Source organism: Trichosurus vulpecula, chromosome 2 (assembly GCF_011100635.1).
Source record: "Trichosurus vulpecula isolate mTriVul1 chromosome 2, mTriVul1.pri, whole genome shotgun sequence".
Lineage (NCBI taxonomy): Eukaryota > Metazoa > Chordata > Mammalia > Diprotodontia > Phalangeridae > Trichosurus > Trichosurus vulpecula.
In genome coordinates, this window is record NC_050574.1 from 209,688,057 (window position 1) to 209,705,240 (window position 17,184).

General features: G+C 34.4%; 1 protein-coding gene across 11 annotated transcripts in view; it reads left to right on the plus strand.

The window, feature by feature from the left end:
- The window catches only part of PKP4 (plakophilin 4), a 269,712-nt gene that overhangs the window by 204,162 nt on the left and 48,366 nt on the right, over positions 1–17,184 (plus strand). For all 11 annotated transcript variants that reach the window (XM_036743248.1, XM_036743250.1, XM_036743254.1 and 8 more), the window contains 2 exons: positions 167–725; positions 16,468–16,656. In XM_036743248.1, the coding sequence (XP_036599143.1) occupies positions 167–725; positions 16,468–16,656 (748 nt within the window). The remainder of the gene's footprint in view (positions 1–166; positions 726–16,467; positions 16,657–17,184) is intronic.

Consider the following 17,184-nt stretch of genomic DNA (forward strand, 5'->3'; position numbering starts at 1 on the left):
AATGCTATGGATATAATTTAATTTCTAACACTAGATCATGGGGAAGTAAAGCTCACTTTGTGAAATGAATATTTAGAGTAGCTTTTATTTTGTATTATATTAGTGTTTTTATCCAACTTTCAATATCAAAAATGGGGGGAAAATAATTTTTTTTTCTTTTTACCAGCCTTCTGTAAATATTAGCAATCGAACCATGAGAAGAGTTAGTTCTGTTCCGTCTAGAGCACAGTCTCCTTCTTATGTTATCAGTACGGGCATTTCTCCTTCAAGGGGGTCACTGAGAACTTCTTTGGGTAGTGGATATGGCTCTCCATCAGTGACTGACTCCCGACCACTGAATTCAAATGTATATTCATCTACTACATTACCTGCCCAGCGAGCAGCATCTCCATATGCCACACAAAGACCTGCTTCTCCCACTGCTGTACGGCGGGTTGGTTCAGTCACATCAAGGCAAACAGCTAACCCCAGTGGAACAGCTTCTCAATATCAGACAGCAGTCAGAGTGGGTTCACCTTTAACCCTGACTGATGCACAGACCAGGGTAGCTTCTCCATCCCATGCCCAGGTAGGCTCATCTTCCCCTAAACGCTCTGGAATGACTGCAGTTCCACAGCATCTGGGATCATCACTACAAAGAACTATTCATGATATTGAACAATTTGGACAGCAGCAATATGACATTTACGAGAGGATGGTTCCACCTCGTCCAGACAGTCTCACAGGTTAGTAAAAAGGTAAAATTGTAGCTTAAAGCATAGTGAATAAATCTACTGTAATAAACTGTTGCTTAGAATGATGATAATATAATGAGGACTCATACTTTCATTTCAACTTTCATAGTATATAATGATTTCTGATGCATAAAATTATGTAATATATTTAATATCAATGGCAATCTTCACTTGTAATAAATTCTTAATTTTTCCCCAAAAGACAGTCAATCAACATTACATTGTATGTATCTTGCATTTTTAAAGAATATCATTGGGTCCAAACAGCTTATAATTTTTTAAATGTAGAATTTATTACCAGCTAAAAGTTTATTCATACATACGTATGTTTATGTCTATTTATGCACACCCACATTTATTTTTTTTTTAAATGAGAGTAGATCATTTCAGTTTGTTAAATTTGAAAGTTTAGACAATAGTAAGGAGTCCTTATATCAAGCTGTTTTGATAATAGAAAAGTAATCCATGAGGGACTGCCATATAAGCTATCTTTTGGTGAATTTCATCTATCACCTTGGTTACACTTACTGAAGTTACAATTTTTGCCTCAGTAATCTTCTCTAGGACAACCTCCTGTCTCTATTCTTTTGTAAATTAAGTGGAACTGTAATAGTAGGGAAATCTTAACCCTTTTCATGAAGTCAAGGAAATTTTAAAAGCATGTACCTTACTTATGTTCATAAACAAGCATTTGTTGAGCACTAAATTTGCTCAATAAATATGTGCAAAACAATATATTAGACAATGAGAGTACAAAGAATTTTAAGACATAACCCCTGGCTGTCATGTGCTGAAGTACCAAATAAATTCAAGTGAGAAATTACCCTGGAATGGAGAAGTCAGGTAAAGCTTTATGGAAAAGATGGGACTTGATGGGGAAGAAGAATTATGTAAACTAAAATGGTTTAGGAAAAATATTCTACACAAGAAAAAGATAGGAGCAAAATTGGAGGATATACAATGTGCCAGTCAGTCAACAAGCATTTATTAAATACGTACTATTGGCCAGGAACTATGCTTAGCACTGGCAATGCAAATATAAGTGAAAAGAAAGATAATTCCTACCCCCTCGTAACTTAATTTCTTCAAAGGAGCTAAAAAAGCTTGAGGTGAAGGAGGGAGAGGTATCCAGTGAGTCAAGTAGAGTTGGAAGGGGAACCTTTGTTGGCCAACCTAGACCCCTCCACAAAATGGTGGCCCTCGGAGGAACTCACCATTGGGCAGAAAAGGGTGCTCCACAGTAAGACAGTTACAGAGGAGGAGAGAAGTTCTAGCTTGAGAAGGTAGCTGAGATATGGTGATAAAGTCTAAAGAGTCATGCTCTAAAGGTAATGAATAGCCCAGTTTGGTTGGAGTTAAGAAGGTATTTAACCATAAGACCTGAGAAGTAGATTAGAGCTGGATTGTGAAAGATCTTGAATTTATACTTAATTATCTACATGGGGAACCATCAAAGAATTTTGAGCAAGGGAGTAACATTAAAAACAGTGTTTTAGGATTATTCTCAAACCTTAATAATGTGCAGAAGGGACTGAAGATAGACCCCCTGCAATTATCCAGATACGAAGTGATAAAAAACTATGCTAGTGGTTATGGCAGACAAATTGAAATAAAGAGACTGTGGTAATCTAAGATTATTATGCTTGGATTTCCACAAAACAAAAAAGATGCCTAATAGTCCCTATATTACTGAAATCCTGTGAGTTCATAAGAAGGGTTTTCCTTGGATATCTAATGCTGAAATGAAGGCCTTAGGTAGAGCACTTTCATTTTCTAGTTTGACACAATGGTTTTGATGCTCAGTAAGTGACCTGAAATTTAAAGTCTCCACAACATGAGAAATTAGGAAGTTTCTAATTTATTTAAATCATAGTACTTAAACTTCTATAAAGGTCTTTAATAAAGCAAACAGATTTTTTCATCTCTTCAACTGTTTTATCTTTTTAAAAGAACATAATCTTAGTCAAGCAAAAAATCTACGCATTGCCGTGTCCAAAAATGTTTATCTCATTCTGTACTTTGGTTCCATCACCTCTTCTCTCAGTAGGTGGGTAGCATGTTTTATCTTCAGATTTTTGGAATCATAATTTGTTGTTACATGAGTTCTTAAGTCTTTCAGTGCTCATTTTTATGTTCATTATGTTCATTTTTAAGTCTTTTTCTGTGGTGTATAAATTATTCTCATAGTTCTGCTCACTTTACTCTGCATCAGTTCATGAGTCTTCCTAGTTTTTTCTAAAAAAGATCCCTCTCATCATTTCTCTATAGCAAAATGACTTTCCATTATATTTATATGCCATAATTTGGTTAGCTATTACACGCCCTTCTGTCCAGTTCTTTGTTACAACAAAAATAACAGTTATGAATATTTTATGCATATGGGACTTTTTCTTTGAACTCTGGGTATTGGTTTACCTAAATTCCTGTGACAAAGAGTTTGCATTTTGGTGACTTTGCAAATATAATTTCAGATTGCTTTCCAGAATAGCTGGACCAATTTATAGTTCCACCAAGGCTCTACCAAGGTGCCTATCTTCCTGTAGCTCCTCTTAGCAATTTCATTTTCCTTTTTTGTCACCATTGTCAGTCTCTATGAAGTGAAATTTGGGTGTTTTAATTTGCATTTAAAAATTAATGTAGCATTTTTTTCTTATGGCTATTGATTGATTTCTTACTTTGAGAACTGCATGTTATCATTTGACCATATTGAGGTATTGAGGAATTCTGTCATTCTTATGTATTGGAATCCATTTCTTACATATCATAGATATCAGAGCTTTATCAGAAAATTTATCTTTTAGACTTTAAGAATCTTTTCTATCCCTTGTTTGGTCATGAAATCTTCCTGTAAAGGTATTGCTAAAAGTATTTTCTTCCTTGCTCTTTTTCTTTGTTTGTGATGTGACCTGTTATATCTATGTTATATATCCATTTGTGGGTTATTGTCATGTTTAGTTTGTTCTTGGCCTAAACCAAGGGCTCTTTAACTTTTTTTTTTTAAATCATGGATACTTTTGACAACTTGATGACACCTATGAACCCCTTCTCAGAAAAGAAAATTTTAAATGCATAAAATAAAATACACAGGATTACAAGGAAAACAATTATATTGAACTAGTTATCACAGTTTTTTAAAAAGTTCACTGACCCCTTGTCTAAACCTAAATTCTACAAGACTTTTTTTTTCTATTTTAATATTTTTTAGAATTAACAACCACTTATTTTTTCTCCCATTCCTCATCTCTCACCTCAATTGAAAAAATGTATATTCAAAAAGAAAACCCTTAGAAAATATGTGTAGTCAAGCAAATTCTCTCATTGATTATAGCCAAAATTATATTATTTTATATTTTGAGCCTATCACCTCTCTGTTTAAAGGTCGGTAGCATGCTTCATCTTCAGTTCTCTGGAATCATGGTTTGCCACTGAATTAATCAGAACCATAAGTTGTTTAGAATTAAGTTATTTAGTCTTCAATTAATATTTAATCCTTTCTTCAAATGCCCTTTGTAAAATATAATTTTTATTCATCATAATAAATAAAGTATGTATTTAATTGTTTTGCATTGGTTAGTGAAGTTTTTATGCCCTAGCAGCATGGTTGGGTTTTTTTTTTTAAGGTTCCATTCCCATTCAGTAATCTCCAAAGGTGTGTTCTATTTAAGTTTACTAGAATTCTATTCAGGTCTTTTACTTCTTTATTGTCTTGGTTTTCATTAGATTTGTCTAGACTTGAGAAAAGTACATTGAGAATCCCTAACATTTGTCGTTTTATTGTCTATTTCTTCCTGTAAGCTTTTTACGTTTTTATATGCTATGCCATTCAGTGCATATATGTTACGTGTTGATATTAACTTGTCTGTGATGTTTGTAGGCATAATTTAAGTTTCCTATTCATCTCATTTAATCAAATCTATTTTTGCTGTTACCTTATCTAAGATCATGATTGTTAACTTTGCTTTTTTTAGTGCAGCTAAAGCATTAAATATATTTTGCTTTTACCCCTAATTTTAACTCTATTTGAGTCTTTGTGTTTCTTTTAACCAACATTTTATTGAACTCTGATTTCTAATTTTTTCTACTACCCTACTGTAATTCTACAGGTGAGTTCATTCCATTTGCATTAACAGTTATGGTTCATAGTCAATTACCTATTTCTGTCAAACCTATCCTTTTATGTTTTTTCTTCTCTTTGCCTCCTCTCTCACCTTTATAAAGGAAAAAAAAAGCATGTTGAGAGAGCATTGTGCTAAACACTGGTGATCTGTATTTTATTCAGTCTGTTTTCATTTCACTGATCCCCTTTTCTTCTTCTTGCCAACTCCCGCATTATAGATTCTGATCCTTTCCTTCCTTTCATTCCACACTTAATGTACCACTATCCAAAGACAATTCATTTTATTTAAGATTAATCCGTCTCTAAATCTGCCCTTCCTCTTGATGTCCCTTTCCCCGCTCCCATTTCTCTGTCTTTGTTGAGTTTGATATATTTCTATACCAAATGTTGGCATTCAAACCTCCTTTGTCAAGTTTAGATGAAAGTGAGTGATACAACATGTGAACAGATAAGTAAATGTTCATAAGTAAAGCATTTGACAAGGGAAAGAGTGGAGGATCAGGAAAGGTTTTCCTACAAGAAGTGGGACGTCAGTTGAGAATAAGCAGAGAGAGAATACATTCCAGGTAAGTGGGGATCGCCCATACAGAGAGACATGATAAACTATGGAAAGGCAAGTTCTTGGAATGACAAGTAGGCCAGTTCTTTGGAATATGGACTGCATGAAAGAGTACTAGGAAATCATTATGAAAAGGCAGGCTGATGCTCAGTCATGTAGGACTTGAAATACCAAGCCAGTGAATCAGTTATTTTATCCTAGAGGCAACACGGAACCCTTGAAGATTCTTCAGCCAAGAGGTAACATTGTCAGACATGTGCTCTAGGAAGATTATTTTGGCAGCTATGTGGAAGATGGATTGAAAAGACTGGGAGAAGGAATACCAAAAGGGATCAGACTGTTTCAATAGCTTGAGTAAGAGAGTTGATGAAGCCCTGAAGTAGAGGGGTTACCGTGTGAGTAGAAAGAAGGGGATAGATGCAAGATATTGTAGAGACTACTTTACATCCAGTGGGCCTGAATGAGTGAAAGAAAATATCTTAATTCTGTGCCTTATCCTAGCCCATGGAAGACATTACTCTACAAATTTATAAAAACCTGATTATCTGGCAAATAGGATGAAAAATCAGACGTTGTTGGGGGGGGGGGGTCATAGTTTTATATATACATATACATATATGTGTGTGTGTGTGTGTGTGTGTGTGTGTGTGTATATATATATATTTGAAATGTAAGACATTTCCACATTAGTCATTTTGTACAAGAAGACTTGAATAAAAGAAAGTAAAAAATAGCATGCTTCAGTCTATGTTCAATCAATATCAGTTCTTTCTCTGGAGTCAGATAGTATGCTTCATCATGAGTCCCTTGGGATTATCTTTTATTTTTGTATTGCTGAGAATAGCTAAGTCATTCACAGTTCTTCATTGAATAATATTGTTGTTACTCTCTACAACATCCTCCTGGTTCTGTTCACTTCACTATGCATCAGTTCATATAAGTATTTCCAAAATCATCCTGCTTGTCATTTCTTATAGCCCAATAATATTCCATTATAATCATACACCACAGCTTGTTTAGCCATTCCCTAATTGATGGGCATGCTTTTGATTTCCAATTCGTAGCCACCACAAAAAGAGCTTCTATAAACATTTTTGTACAAATAGGTCCTTTCTCCCCCTTTTTTTTAATGTCTTTGGGATATAGACTTAGCAATGGTATTCCTGGATCAAAGGGAATGCAGTTTCATAGCCCTTTGGGAATAATTTCAAATTGTTCTTCAGAATGGTTAAATCCATTCACAACTCCACCAACAGTGCATTAGTGTCCCAGTTTTCTCACATCCCCTCCAGTATCCAACATTTTCCATTTTTGACATATTAGCTATTCTGATAGGTATGAGGTGGTACCTCAGAGTTGTTTTAATTTGCATTTCACTGATCAGTAGTGATTTAGAGCATTTTTTCATATGACTGTAAATAGCTTTGATTTGTCAAACATTGTTTCAGAAGAAATGTACTCCAACCTGTTTTTTTCCTCTAGATACTTCTTCCTCCACTGATAAAGCCAAAGTTTCTCTCAAAGAAAAATTGAAAATTGATTATAAAAGAATTCCCAGAGTAAGAATGAGCGAGGGTTCTGAGTCGGATATGTGCTGATTTGTTCTGAATAAGATTTTTAAGCTACGTGATTTACCTTTTTGCTTATTTCCAATATCAGAGTTAAGGCACTTCCAAAAAGTGTACTTATCATTTGATTTGCTGCAGTTCTCCTTAAGTTAGTCAACAAAGCTAAAGCAGTATTTGGTAACAGATTCAGATACTAAGGTTTCTGAAGTTTACATAGAATCTAAATGATGGAATAACACGTGTAAAATTGCATTCCTCCACAGAGACTCATTTTGATATATTGAAATATATTAACCTCTATGTCAGGAGTATATTGAAAAAAGAAATTTGAAAGAACCCATGGATGAAAAATAGATTATATTATTTATTTTAATGGGTCTTAACATGTAATAGTACTAAAAAGAGAATTTTTTAAAAGTCACCCTGGTGTGGTAAATAATTTGTGAAACTATGTATGAGACTGTTGTTTAATTCTGAATATTTTTCATTTGGTTTTGGTATTCTTAAAAGTAGGGATGAAACATTAAATTGATAAATGTATGTGAAAATTTATCATAAAAACAAAATATTTTTCCAGCTCCATTTACAGAAAATAGTAGCATTTTGCTTCTCTTTAAAATTGTAGTGTTCTGGAAGACAATCTGGAATCATGTTTTTAAAATTAAGCCAAATGTACATAACTTTTAACTCAGATCTAACAGCTAGGTATGTACCCCAAAGGTTATTTTAAAAAAACTTATTTAATCTCCAAATATTTGTAGTAGCGAGTAACAGGAAACAAAGTAGATGTCTATTAAAAACAAATGGGGAATGGGGCAGCTAGGTGGCTCAGTGAGTAGAGTACCAGCCCTGGAGTCAGGAGGACCTGAGTTCAAATCTGGCCTTGGACACTTGACACACTTACTAGCTGTGTGACCTTGGGCAAGTCATTTAACCCCAATTGCCCTGCCCCCCCAAAAAAACAAACAAAAAAACAAATGGGAAATGGATAAACAAATCATAGTACACAAGCATAATTAAATAAAATTATCCCTTCCATATTGTAGGGGTTAGGGGTGTGGCCCTCCCATGGTCTGGAAAAATCTCATAAAATTTTGTGGTCCTACCTTTGTTCCAGAGATGAAATCTAAATTATTATGGTATTAAAAGATAAGCTATGTTGATATTGTACAATATCATACATAGATTTTATACGTTTCTGATTTTCTTTTTTTTTCCTTTTTTTCTTATTTATTTTTTCAATTGAATTTTATTTTACCAGAACACAAATACAAAATAAAGAAAAGAAACAAAAACATATCATAAACTTAAATATTGAAACTTAAATATAAAGTAAAAAAAGCATGTCATGTGCATAGCAGAACATAGGAGAGGATTCAAAATATTTAACAATAAATTTTCATTTCAACAAAGCCTGTGCTACACCTTGTGTTGAGAATTGTCCATCTTTTCTTTGCTTCCTTGTGTTTTCTTTTGTTTTCTGCTGTGCACTTTTTAACTTTGTTCTTTTTTTCCCTCCCCCCGCCCCTCCAGAAGGCTACAATATAATTTAGATATTTCTTGACATATTAGCTATTCTGATAGGTATGAGGTGGTACACCTCATGCACACATTATTATATACATATATACATGTGTATATAGACATATACTTTCCCAAACATAATCTACTCCTGATCTTTGTTTTTTATGTTTGTACATATCTTTTGTTTCCTATCCATCCTGCCTCCTCTGCTTTACTTCTACCCACTACATCGCCTTCCTATTACTTTCCTACCGCCCTCCTCCAGCAACCACCCTGCCCTCCTATTACTTGCCTTCCCCCCTCTAAGGATCCCTCCCCTATCCCCCCATTCCCATTAAAAATCCCTCCCTTGTCCTCTTCACCCCTCACTAAACCCCTACCATTTTATTTCTTCTCAATTTAGAAGACTTTTTTAACTCTTCTAAATATATATGTAATGTTCCCTCTTAAACCCATTCCCCATGAAAGTAGGTCACCAGAACTACCAGCCTTCCTCCTCCATCTTAATCCTCTGTATCCTTTCTTCTTCTTGCACCTCTCTTGTATTTAATAGTTACTAATTTTAGCTGTTTCTAAGTGGTTTTACTTTTTAAATTCATATCATAGTCAGGTTTATCCCCCTCTTTCTTATAAGCTTGACAATTATTAATAAGAATGTTAGATATACATTTTACATTTTATGTTATATAAAAGGTAAGCAGTCTGTTCTTGTAAATCCCTTATAGTCAGTCTTTGGTATGTACCTTATGTGTCTCTTAGTTCTTGTGTGTCAAATCTTCTATTGAGTTGAGAATTTTTTTTTTAAACAAAGTCTTGAAAGTCTGGGGGGGTGTCAAATGTCCATTTTTTTTTTCATTCAAAATAATACTGAAATTTGAAGGATATGATATTTTCGGTCGGAGCCCCAGGTCTTTTGCTCTTCGATATATTGTGTTCCAAGATTCGTGGTCCTTTAATGTCTCTGCTGCTAGGTCTTGTGTAATTCTAATTGTGGCACCATCATATTTGAATTGTATTAATCTTGATGCTTTTATTATTTTATCCTTGATCTGGGGATTTCAGAATTTGACTATGATATTCCTGTGAGTTTTCCTCATAGGATCTCTTTTAAGTGGTGTTCAGTGAATTTTTTCTCTTTCTACTTCCCTGCCTTGTTCTAATGCTTCAGGACAATTTTCTTTAATTATTTCTTGTATTGTCGTATCAAGATTCTTTTTTTGATCATGACTTTCAATTATTCCAATTATTTTTATATTGTCTCTTCTTGATCTGTTCTCCAAATCTGTTGTTTTTCTTATAAGATATTTCACTTTCTCTTCTATTTTTTCATTATTCATGTTTTGTTTAATTATTTCTTGATCTCTTATAATTTCACTGGCTTCATTTTGTCCAATTCTAATTTTCAAGGTGTCGTTTTCCTCCTTGAGAGTCTGGATCTCCTTTCTAATTGTTTGATTTTCCTTTCATAACCTTCTTGTTTTTCTTGGATTATTTTTATTTTTTTTTTTTGTTTTTCCTCCATCTCTGTCATTTGATTTTTAAAGTCTTTTCTAAGATCTTCTATAAATTCTTTTTGGGCAAGTGACCATTTAACATTACTCTTTGGGGATTTCTTTACTTCAGTATCCTCCTCTGAAGATGAACCCCAGTCATCTCTATTCCCAAAATAGGTTTCTATGGTTGGATTCTTTCTCCTTTGCCCATGCATTTTTTTTTGTACTAATAACTTGATTTTTTATAATCACCTCTGGGGTATGGGAAATGCTGCCTCTTGCCCCAGATCTTCAGTTCCCTCTAGCCTAGAGCCAAAGCCAAACCTCCAACCTCCTGTAAGTGCCCACAGCCAGGGGCTTTCTGCCCCACTGTTTCTGCACTCACTGGGATGTGTTGGTTCCTTCTCACCCCCCACTGCTCTTCACAGCACAGCTGGGTCTGGCATTCTCATCAGGAGAGGTTCCCGCAATCTTCCTGGGCTCAAAGGCATGACTTTTCTCACTATCCTGGGATAAAAAGTTCCAGTGGCTGGGGCCCAAGCAGCCTCTCAAACCAACTAACCCCAGGGCTCGCCGTTTGTTGTTAAAAGACCTAACCTGGGGGTGTTTAGTCCTCCCTGGTACCAAACCCAGTCCTGGGTTTCTTCTTCAGATCTTCTCAGACTATCCCTGGAAGATCCTGGTTGTGCCCCTATTCTTCTTTGTCTCCACCCCACTTTGTTCACCCTAAGGTGCTATTTTAACTCTTCTTTGGGGGATGCATTTCTGATTTTCTAAACTTTTTCTGTGTCATCTGCTGGCCTTCATGTGTTGTCTGTGGCTTCTGCAAAACTTCTCATTTAATTTCTTATGCCGAGCCGTTATATATCATAACCACAATGGGAAAAGTCATAATGTGGAATGGATAACAGGCTGCTGTGCAATACAAAATAAAGAATTTAAAGAATACAGAAAAGTAATGAAAGACTTTATTTGAAATGATGTAAAAGGAAGTAAGCAGAGGTAAAATTGACATTTAATCACTTAGCATAATTCTAAGTTGAATTACAAAATAATTGACCAGACTTCTAGTTAAGATGAGAGTATGAAAAATTGTAGAGAAGCTTAGCTCTTCTGTACATATTGAGCTAATACCAAAATGCCTCACGTTGATATAAAAACAAACAAATAAATAGATGAATAAATAAATAAATGGATGAATGAATGAAGAAGAACAGAAGTAAACTCTCCTGTCAAGACCCAAAGCACAGCAAAAGGTGTCCAGAAGTTTATAAGACAGTGGTATAGGCATCACACTAGGAAAGCTAGCACAAGCTCCTGCAAATAGATCTAAAGTTTGCTCAGAGAGAGTATTCTTGGAGGAGGAGGGGTCACAAGTCAATATGATTTCTACTACTTTTGGACCTCAATCTGGACAGAAATCCCTACCTACCAGAACAGAAGCAGGAAATGGAACCATTGAACAGGGAATTAGGATCTGCCCATCTATTCCACAGAGCACAGGATATAAAGTACCTCAGTGCCAGGGTTCTTGATACAAGGGTTAAGCAGGAGGCCTCAGATCAATATGATCTCCAACATCTGATTGGACCTTTCAGAGAAACCACAAGGGACAGAATGAACTCCTAATTGGGATCTGTATGAGGAAAAGGAGACATAGACTTGCTGGGACCAAAACCCTCAAGATAGCACAGAAACTGAGACAGAACCCAGAGACTGAGACAAAGAGTAGGGCCTAGTACCAGCCATTCCATCCAGTTGAGATAATGGCAATGGAATCCCTACAAAAGAGGGATCCAGTTCAAACAAGTCCTACCCAACCCATCTAAAAGTACTAGAGAGTACTGAAACAAACAAAAAGTTCTAATCTAAGAACTGAAAATGAGTTTTAAACAGAAGAAAACCACAATAAAGAAGTACTTTACCTTAAGAGAAGCCTGAGAAGTAAACCTATAGGAAGAATGTAATCCTACAACAATAAGCAGAATGTCAGAAGGGAGAAGAAAAAAAATTTGGTTACAATAACTACAAAAGTGGCTGGAAGAAATGAATCGTGAGATTTTCAAATGAAATTAGAGCTGAAGAGGTTAGCTGTCTTACCCAAGTAATAGATTCCTTTGCCAGGGTGTGAGAGGGAAAAAGAGTAATAGAAATTTGTGATTCCATGAGGTAATAAGAAATGTTATTTAAAAGTTTAAAAGATTTTTTTAAAATTTGTTTTAAAAAATCTACTGACAAAAACAACTGAACTAAAAACTAGTAGAGAAGAAATCATTTAAAAATCTTCAGACTCTCTGAAATCTACAAACCAACCAACTGATCACTATATTAAAAAAAAAAAAAATACTGCCTATACCCATTAGAACCAGAGGGCAATGTGAAAATACAAGGAATCCACTGATCACCTCTTGAAAAAAAATCTGAAAATATCCAGGAATATCAGAGCCAAAATCAATAGCTTATAAATTAAAGGGAAAATATTGCAAGCAACTAGTGAGAAAGAGTTCTAGTACAAAGGAATCACTATCAGGATCACACAACCGTCAAACATCCCTAATGAAAAGACCAATACTGAGTAAAACTTTGAAAAGGAAACACAAGAGTCAAGAGAAACCAGATAAGACTAAATGTTGAGTAAATGTTTATGTCCTTAGAGGAGGAGAAAATAATTGTCTCTTGGGGATCCTGCTGTCTTTTAGGCTCACCTTGGGAGTTAAGACAAATACAGAGACTGAATATGGTTTTAAGACAGTAAAGAAAAGGGAGGGACTAAGAACAGGGAACAAATGAACAAGGGTGAAGAGTTTACTCCCCTAAATTGAGTGTACTGTGGTGGGGAGGAGTAGGATTCTCATGAAACTCTTATCTAAATAGGACAAAGGAGGGTCATACACACAGAGGTGTGGTGTAAAAATATATTAAATTCGAAAAGGAAATGGGGTCAGGAAAAGGGCAAGAGAGATGTAAAAAGTGTAAAATCAGGCAGGAAATAGAAGCAAATAAACTTCAACTCCAGAAGATTGTTCATGGAGTGGGGGGAGATATAAAGAGATTGAAATTAAAAAAAAAAAAAAAACAAGAGGTTGGCGTCAGGACTTGGGGAAAAGAGGGTTAGGGAGTAGGTACAGGTCACTTCTAGTACAGATTGTAGTGTTGATAAGATTCTTTTTCCTTCTCCCCTTCCTTATTGTAAAGAATGGGATAAGGGAAGAAAGCAAGAAAAAAATATAAAAGAGGTAGGGATGGAGGAAGATAAACAATGTGTAATCATAGCCATAAATGGGAATAGAATGAACGCAACCATAAAATGGAGAGTGGATAGCAAAACAGATAAGAAAGCAGGATCCTGCAATGGGGGGCAGTGGGGGAGAGCTCATTGGAAACATGCTTTCGCACTAAGTTAAAATGAAGGACCCTAGCAGAACTTTTTAATCTTTCAGAAGAATGTTTTAAAAGAATAGTGATCATGTTTTAAGACAAGATAACAATAAAAATAGTCATCACTAGAAGAGATAAGCAAGAAAACTGGTAGGCTATAGAAAATGAAATGGTATCAGTACTTTATATAGATGTACCGAATGGCTTAGCAACAGTTGGGGCATAATGTCATGAACAAATGAAGAAAAGTGGGAATATTAAATATGTCATTGCTTGACCACAGTACAATGAAAATTATCAATAAAAGGTCTTTGAAGGAACTATTCAAATTTAATTGGAGAATGAATAAACATTTTGGTGAGTCGAAGACAATAGATAATTTCATTAAAGAACATGACAGAGAACATACCAAACTATTGGGATGCAAACAAAGCAGGCATCTAAGGGAAAATTTTTATCTCTGAATACTTTTAGCAACAAACAAGAGAAGAAATCAATGAATTTGGCATGCAGTTTAAAAATTTAGAAAAGCAACAAATACCCAAACCTTGGCCAAACACCGAAGTTGAAATTCTTAAAATCAAAGAAGAAAGACAAGGGATGGATGTTTACAAAGATATAAAAGACCCAGATTAACCAAAGAAATAGACATTTTAAATACTTCTGCCTCAGAAAAGGAAATTAAATGAACTGTCAAAGGAAAAACCTTTGGCCAGATATTCAAAAGACACTTAATTCTAATATCAAATAATTTATTTGCAAAAATAAGGAAATACTGCCAGACTCTTAAGAGAACAATCCGGTCCTGTTACCTAAACTAGGGAAAGATAAGGAAGAGAAAAATTAAAGAATATTATCTCTAATGCTTTACTGACACAAAAAGGAAAGAGGTATTTCTTGACCTTATCATTCACATTATTATCACTATGGAAGCTAGGTATTGCAATGGATGGAGTACTGGGCCTGAAGTCAAGAAGACTTATCTTCCTGAGTTTAAATCGAGCCTCAGACACTTGCTAGCTGTGTGACCCTCAGTAAGTCATTTAACCCTGTTTGCCTCAGTTTCCTCAACTGTAAAATGAGCTGAAGAAGGAGATGGCAAACCATTCCAGTATCTTTGCCAAGAAAACCCCAAATGGGGTCACAAAGAGTTGGACATCACTGAAACAATTGAACAACAGTTATTATCACTAAACGTCATTATCACTCATATTTGGCCTCATTTGACCTTAATTCAATTATGACAATGAAAAAGACTCTTTTCCCCAATTAATGACTGTCTGTTATCACCAAAAGTTTAAAAAGTAAGTACACATTGTGTTTCCTGTAACTTCTTATTTCATCTTCATCTGGTCTGAAAGTTGTATTCAGTGTTCCTACTGAATAATAAAGCTTTATTTTATCATGTAAGTTAGCATTAATACTAAAATTACTTTATTTTTTTTACTAACAACTACATGACCAATAAAATATAAGAATACTTTTAATAACACTACAGTCTTATCAATAGCTTGTATATCCTCTTAGCTATGGGATGGCACATAGTAGATGGTTAATAAATGTTTAGTAATTCCATTCCATTGATAGATAGATATATAGAAAATAGATATGAATGACAAAAAGATGAAAGGGATAGCTAATATGTTGGATAACAAAAAAGAGATAAACTTGCCTGTGTCTAGAGAAGTAATCATGATGTAAGGATTTTTAAAACTATGTCTTGTGAAAGTCAACGGAAAGAATGAGAGATATTGATCTGAAATGAAAATACATTATAACTGTTTTCAAATATTTGAAAGGTTATAATTGGGAGGAAAGAATGAACTGGTTCCATATAATACTAGGTGGCATCTTCAGGAAATGGGTAGGAGATATAGAAAAGCCTGTTTTGGCACAGTATAATGAAGAACTTTGTAATAATTTGAACTCTCCTAAAATGGAAGAGTCTATCTTGTCAGGTAGTGAGTTCCTTGTTACTTGAAGTATTGAAATAGAAGCTGGATGACCACCTATCCTTAATAATGTAGAGGGAATACTGCCTTGAGTAAGAAGTTGAACTAGATGCCCCTGTTAGGTTCCTTAATAAGGCAGTATTCACTGGTTATTTCATCCTGTATACATTCCTTGAAAGTAGAGACTGTTTAATTTAGGGAGGTACCTACTGCAGTGCCTTACACATAGTAGATACTATTTCAGGTATTAACACTATATCAAAACCAACAGTATTTTTATCATCAAGAAATGAGAGTATACTCTTTAGTATATAGATTTTAATGAATTTAATAAGATTCTACAGTATGCAACAGCAGTAAATAAATATTTCAAAAAGTCTGCTGAGAATGAAAATAGTATAATCTCATCATATCTTTCTAATCATTAAAACACCCACACTGAATATTTGTGAATTAACTAATGAAAATTCCAATGAAAAACAAAATGTACTTTAAACACTTGGGTGAGGGGCTGGTTGCTTTGAAAAGCATATTTTAATTTTAATTCTAAGAAACAAAGATATCCTAAATTTGGTAAGTTGAATCAAATTTTATAAAATTTATTTTTCTTTCTTAAGAAAATGAGATGCTTGGATTAGAATCTAGTTTTATTATCCATTCCAGATAGGAATGTAATATTAATCATTCCTATATAAGTTTTCCTTTCACAAAACTGGAAGGGACCTCAGAAGCCGTCTTCCCCAAAGATCCTCTCTACAACATTCCAAAATAATCAGCTGCCTTTTGTTCGAATGCTTCTACTGAAAGGAACACACTAATTCTGAGTCATTCCTTTCCATTTTTAGACTGCTTTTTTTTTTAGGAAGTATCCAGCTAAAATCTTCCTCATTGCCACTCCTGTCCTTCATTTCTAGTTGTGCCCTTTTTTTCACCAGTCTGCCAAGAAAACATGTATGTTTCATTAATGAGTTCCTTTGAATTATTAGTGTCTATCACTTTTTAAGTTAAATTGAATTCAATATTTGAGTTTAATAATATTTCATTAGAAATTCAGTTGTTATGGTTGGTATTTTAATGAGATTTCATATTGTAAGTCTTCATTTGATCTTCCCCATGTTTTTATAAAATTTTCTTGCTCACAGGCTTGAGAAGTTCTTATGCTAGTCAGCATAGCCAACTTGGGCAAGAATTGCGTTCTGCTGTATCGCCTGACTTGCACATCACCCCTATATATGAAGGGAGAACTTATTATAGTCCAATATATCGTAGTCCAAATCATGGAACCGTTGAGCTCCAGGGATCCCAAACAGCATTATATCGCACTGGATCAGGTAGGTATGAATTTTTTTACTTGGGCAGTTATTCAGTTTCCCAACAGATTTATCCTATTGAGACTGTGTTCACTATGGGAGAGAAATCATGTTGCCATCAGAATGATTGGTGAATAAAGCAACAACGATAGATCAATAAATATAATAAATCAAGAGTTCAACTACTTATTCAGAGATAATATATTTTTGCTTTGACTAAACCTAATCAATGAATATATAAGTTATACTTTTTAAAAAGCTATAGACTTGTATTTTATGTTAGAAAGACAGCAGCTTTGAAAAGGAAATTAATCAAGTTCAAATTTTCCTTTCTTTTTTTTTTTTGATTCCTAAAGCAAATAAATACTCAGAGAAAAGTTATATTTCATGATTTCAGTGTGCTATTCATATATTTTCAAGCTTATTTAATAACAATTTCTTACACACACACACACACACACGCTGTACAGAATTCCTCTGTATAAAGCATTTGATTTACATTGAATCCTAAAATATATTGAAAGTTGAATACAGGTATTCTTCATAACA